Source organism: Amphiprion ocellaris, chromosome 15 (genome assembly GCF_022539595.1).
Source record: "Amphiprion ocellaris isolate individual 3 ecotype Okinawa chromosome 15, ASM2253959v1, whole genome shotgun sequence".
NCBI lineage: Eukaryota > Metazoa > Chordata > Actinopteri > Pomacentridae > Amphiprion > Amphiprion ocellaris.
In genome coordinates, this window is record NC_072780.1 from 19,332,220 (window position 1) to 19,338,219 (window position 6,000).

The 6,000-nt window shown below is 42.2% G+C and overlaps 1 protein-coding gene across 6 annotated transcripts in view; it reads left to right on the forward strand.

Moving 5' to 3' along the window:
- trappc9 (trafficking protein particle complex subunit 9) overlaps nt 1-5,643 on the forward strand; it is a 267,319-nt gene extending 261,676 nt beyond the window's left edge. For 5 of the 6 annotated variants that reach the window (XM_055018005.1, XM_055018009.1, XM_055018006.1 and 2 more), the window contains 2 exons: nt 2,534-2,757; nt 4,500-5,643. In XM_055018005.1, the coding sequence (XP_054873980.1) occupies nt 2,534-2,757; nt 4,500-4,679 (404 nt within the window). In that variant the 3' untranslated portion in view covers nt 4,680-5,643. The remainder of the gene's footprint in view (nt 1-2,533; nt 2,758-4,499) is intronic. The other variant, XR_008604175.1, reaches the window with a different exon arrangement.
- The last annotated feature ends 357 nt before the right edge of the window (nt 5,644-6,000 follow it).

Below are 6,000 nucleotides of genomic sequence, written 5' to 3' on the forward strand. Positions count from 1 at the left end.
CAGTCAGGCACTCGTCACAGCACAGGAGAAGTTTCTTGGTGACAGTGTGCTTTCTTTCCAGTTCAGAATGTGAATGGCCCGACAGCTCTGATCCCAGCCATTCTGTAGCTGCATTCCTTGCAATAAATGCAAGGCATAATGTTGAGCACAGTGTTTCCTGCAAGTTGAAAACGTATTTATGCTGGTGGTGGCATGGCTTGACTGATGTGTATACACAGCCTTGTGCAGTTTAAAGGGGAGTTCTGAAGATGCACGGTACAAAGGTTCCCTAAATGCCTCACATGCAGACTATACATTCTACAATTCACAAATGTTCACTCAACTCATCACAAACATCAGGAGACACTACAATTTACCGATGTTCCTTAACATCTCATATACATCAGTACATGCTGCTAGGTGGCTGTGCAAAGAGAAGCCTCTAATCTCCACTCAATCACTGCAGTGCAGGAATGTGGCCAAAAATTTGAGTTTTGGGTCATTCCAAAATTGGAGGATATTTGGGCTTCAGCATTTTTTAAAAATAGACCTTCTCTTTTACAGTTTTCTGCTACATATTCATTAATAATAGGTCATAAACAATCAAAGGCTTGAATAGCTCAGTTTACACATTAATGGTACAGATTTTATTCCATGTTTTATTTGTTGTTTGCTAACCCTACTCTAATCACAGTAACAGGGTTGCTAATCCATGCTAATGTTAGCTTTTCTCAGGAGTAGAAGCTGGATATTTAACTAGCTCTTACTGCTGACCAAGAGGACAAACTTACTGATGGAAAACAGTCAAGAAAAAAAGTATAAAGAATTTGTCTTATCTTGATAATGTGCATAACAGAGTTGCATGAGGTAGAGTGAGACATTCAATCAAGGCTGACAATGTCATGAAAATATGAAAAACAGAAGAGAGGACATAGCTTTGCTCTGTCCATTCTTTAGGAAATCTGTTTGATGGTGTTAATTCCAGTGTTTCATGTGATTCACTGTTTTCTTCTTCTTCTACCAGCTAAAAAGGTTAAGCTAACAGGGTTGTTGTGGAACACATGTTCCATGCACAGTAGTTATTATTTAAAATATTATGTTGATTTAAAAAATATTTCCACAATTACAAGAGACATCAATGAAAAAACAAATCCCCAAAAACAGAGATTTAAATGTAATTTGAACTGTTTTATTTGAAATTCAGTTTGGTCATCATCGGGATGGGACAAGAGAAAAATGGCATTTAAGGGGGAACTCCAGACTTATTTGGTACTTTAAAAATATTTTCAAACATCTCAGTAAAGGAGCAAAATGGTATAAAACCTGCACAGAATGTAACAGCATCACAATTCAACCAATTAAAAGCATTTTATTAACAGGCAGTGTCATTTTTTTTTTTTTTTTTTTTTTTTTTTAAAGAACTCTTCTGAGTCCCAGTGTGCGTGCTTCTGCTTGCCTGTGTTGAGTGAAGAGTGTTTTTAATACAGACGTGAAGCTGAATGTCACCCTCCTGTAGCTCCAGCCTCCCCGGGGCTCTCTAGCCGACTGTGACAGCACGGCCTCAGCCGCCCACACCCACCCATCTCTCCCCTCCCTCCTCCCCCCCAGCTGCACCCTCTCTGTTTTCATACCCCCACCCCCCCTTGACCTCCACCCCTCGCTGTACGCAACAGATCGGCACACCAGCGGCACTGAACGCAGCTCGTCTCTTTTGCCAGGCTGTCACACAGGCTCAGCCGCTCTGAGTCAGTGTTTATCACAGCCACGGGCGTGACACTAGAAAGCGTATGACAACCAGTTTGCGAGCGCGTGGCCGTGTGTGCGCCGTTGTTATTCTCGGAAGGAGTCGTTACTCGGGTGATCTTTTTGGGCGCCCCCCCGAATCCCCCGTGTTCGGAGTCAGTCTTCATCCTCGGCCCGCCAGGAGTGTAGAGGCGCTCAGTTCACTGAGGTCGTTGTTCAAAACAAATCATTGTGTCTCCCTCTGCACCTTAGCCAAATAGGGGCCACATCAGGAGCCAGTAGCCAAACATTAGAGGAATTGAATTGAACTCGCTCAGTGTTTCTCAGCTGGTTGTGACAGCAGAGGAGGGGAGGTACAGCCATGTGAGAAGGAAGATACGTACTTCTGAGTGTGTATGCGTGCAGCACGTTGGGATTGTTCCAACAATCTAATTCGTCCCTTCAAGACAGAAATTAGTCATGCATGAGATTAACAGGAGGGAATTCAGTTTTAATACCCACAGCTCCGGCGCTCTCCACTGACATCAATAAAATGTATTTTAGAGCAAACAAAGCTTATTGATCCTCCACGAGACACAGTATGATAGGCCATTAATGGTCGGCTCGGGTTTTGATGAATACAAATGAAGTGGAGATTGGATGGGAATGCTGTGAATGACCGTGTACCAGGATTTGAATATTGGTTTGAAAGGTCTTTATTCTTGCCTGCCAAATTCTTCACAGCTCCATTTTTGCACAAACTGTTTGACAAAAGAAGTGTCCCTTTCACTCCCGCCAGCGCTAATCCTCTCCTGCTTTTGTTCGCTTCCAGATGTGTTGGTGAATGGGAAGCCATGTGACTGTGACGTCATTGCTGATTGTAAAGTGGGCGACGCTGTGACTCTGGAGGTGAAACTCACCAATCTGAGCAAGAACTCGGTGGGCCCTCTGGCTCTGACTGTGGTGCCGTATCAGGACTACCAGAACGGAGTGCAGAACTACGATCTGGAGGATGCAGTCACCTTCATCGGCTCCAACACCTTCTACATCGACACGGTCAGTCGGGGCTGCAGCACAACAGTGATGTCATTTCCAGCAAACAGCTAAGATATAATTTAATTTAGTTATGCTACATCATGGAACTAGAAGGCTTCATGTTGTTTCAGGTTACAAGTTCAGGCTTAACAAACTTGTGCTTATGCTAATAGCTCATAGTAGCAAAGGTCACACCGAGTGTACCTGCAAGTTTTAACACACTAACCTTATATTTCTTTAACTAGATGCTAAAAGAAGATAATAAGGTGCTACAAAATACATTTATCCTCACAAGCAGGTCCCACTGCTACTCTGGTAGAGTTGGTGGTGATTTACTTTAAGTCGTTCTGTCCAGCAGTGCCTACAGGTGACACTGGAAACAAATGGGGAATCTACATACTATACATTCACTACTATCAGTTCAAAGATGATTGATAAGCAAAAAATCTGACTATTTGTCTTGCTTTTACAGTTTATGACTTTGAGAAATGATGCCATTTTGGCCTTTTTCTTTTTCTTTGAAGGAAACATGTCTTTAATACATGCTAATGGGTTTTAGGGTTCAGAGAGTTAGATCACATTTAGTGTATATCTGCTTACTACTAAATTGTAAAGTATCCTTTATTACATGTAAATATACATGCTTATGATTGTTAAACAGGTGTAGTTAAAGTAAAGTTATGATACTGGTGCTATATTTACCATTGTTTTAAAAAGAGGTTAAACAAGCCTAAGTGTCTATAAGAAACAAGATAGCATCTATTAAAACAGAACATCCATCCACCCATTATCTATACACCACTTAATCCTCATTAAGGTCGTGGGGGGCTGGAGTCTATCCCAGTTAGGGTGAAGGCAGGGGACACCTGGACAGGCCACCAGTCTATCACAGGGCTACATATAGAGACAAATCATTCATTCATCTATGGATAATTTAGAATCACCAGTTAACCTGAGCATGTTTTTGGACTGTGGGAGGAAGCCGGAATACCTGGAGAAAAGCCACACAATCAAACTCCATGCAGAAAAATACCGGGGATCTTCTAGCTGCAAGGCTTAAGTGCTAACCACCAAGCCACTGTGCAGCCCTAGAACAGACCATCGTTTAAACATTTTCATTTATTTTTTCCCGCCTCTCGAGGCAGTAATTGGATTACATTCACTGTCATTCATTGTGTTTTTTTAACCTACAGACATTTGTAGGATGTGTGGTGCTGCAGTGTTCACTATAACATACACATTAACAAACTGCACCTTTGGCTGCAATGGAGGCAGACATGATGCTTGTTTTGATGCATTATGTGAGTCAATATTGCTGTTACTTGAAATAAAGAGAAAGCAGTCGCTGTCTAGAAGGCAAGAAAAACATTAAACAGATCTACACTAAAAACCTCTACAGTTCTGAGCAAAATGGGCTAAACCCACAAAAACAGGAATCTCACTAACTGAAATATTCAAATTAAAAACAACTTCAGCAGAGCAGGGATCCTAGAAGTTAGTCTTTACGTAACAAATTCTCACTCCTGAATGTTGACAAAGCTGCAGGCGATTGAAAGAAAAAAAGCACTTGGTTGGTGCCAGAACAAAGAGTTTGGAGCCTAATAAGCAGATGAAAGAATGGATGCAATCCTCATTTGAATGTGCAAAACAATTTCATTTTGGGAATTGAAGGGAAGCTTGTCTGCGACTTCTCATCAAAGCAAAGAAAACTGGCTCCCCAGCTGGAATCACACCGGCTGACTCTGTCTGTTTTGTGTCTCCAGGTGAAACCCAAAGAAAGTTCTGTGTGTGAGGGTGCGCTGCTCTTCCTCTACACTGGAGATTTCTACCTTAATATTAAGTTCCAAGACGACAGCGCTGGACGGGAGCTTCCTCTAGCCTGGTTCACTCTGCCCAGCGTCCACATCAGAGCCCTGGACCCTCCGCTACAGGCCGGGGCCTAGTGAACCTCAGCGTTCTACGTCTGAATGAAGGATAGAGCTTTTTGTTGTTGATGTATGTGAATACGACAGCCTTATGATTTGATTTACATGTAAATATTGTTTTGTTAAAGGTTCCTGCATTTGTAGAGCTTATACACTGGCTGTTTGGGAGCGATTAAAACCACACAAACTCTCCGGCAAATCTGCACAAGTAGGCGGAAGTGACTTCTCCGTCCTTTCTGGGTGTATCATCATATCTCAGTGTCACCGACATTTACAACCAAATCAGCTCATTTTAGAGGAATCATCAGTCAGTGCGCTCACTCATGGAGGCTCATGAAGTAAATTACCCAGAGCTTTCTGCTTAAGTTGAACTCTGACCCAGCAGTTTGCACCACTGACCAATACTGAGGGCACGCAGCCAGAGAGTTCAGAGTATCTCATTAGCCATGTTGCACCGTCAGGCTTTATATGAACCTGATCAGTCAGAGTTTAAACTGCTCCGTAAACAGTGTGGGGTGGAATTTGTAAGTCAGGTGTGGATCAGATAAATGCACTGCCTCAGACTGACCAGGTTTACTTGTTGTTCAGAGACAAAGATGGTTAGCATGTTAGCTGATGGTTTGCTAAACGGTAGCTGCAAGGGAAAGCCATTTCAGCTAGCTGTTACAGTCTAGTTCAACTAACCTCAGCGAAAGGTAGCTACTGACAACTCCACTAGCCTGCATGCCATCAGTGCACATTACGTTTGACTTTTCAGTGCAACCAGGCGGTGACACTTGATCTTTATCACTTTGTTTACAGGACCAGAGACGGGATGTAACCAGTCAAGCACACGTAAAAATGAAATGATTTCCACTGTTGTATGGACTTTTTCCTTGCCTCTGTGCCATCATACTGAATTATTAATGATTTCTTGCTGTCTTAGATTAGCCACATTATGTGTGATGCAATATTACTGTAAATAAATGTTAGGAGAAGGCAACCTTTGTTAATTTTGACATTATTCTAATTGTTTTCATTCGTCTATCCCCACCATTACCGATGCCCATTCATCTTCATTCATCCGACTTACTGAGATGACCTTTATTACCAGAGCTTTTTGGGAAGCTCAAGGCTGACATTTGCATTCTTCAAAATCCATAAACTGTAATTACTGTGAAAAACATTGCTGACTAATAATCATTTGAAACATTGAACTTATACTGGGATGGATTGCTGAGCACCTCGTTGTTGTGCAGCGATACCCTGCAGGTTGTTGGTACAGCTGGAAATAATCAGTTTATTTACAGCCTATGGTTGGACGGCATTGACGCTGACACTGATCATCACAACGTAAAAT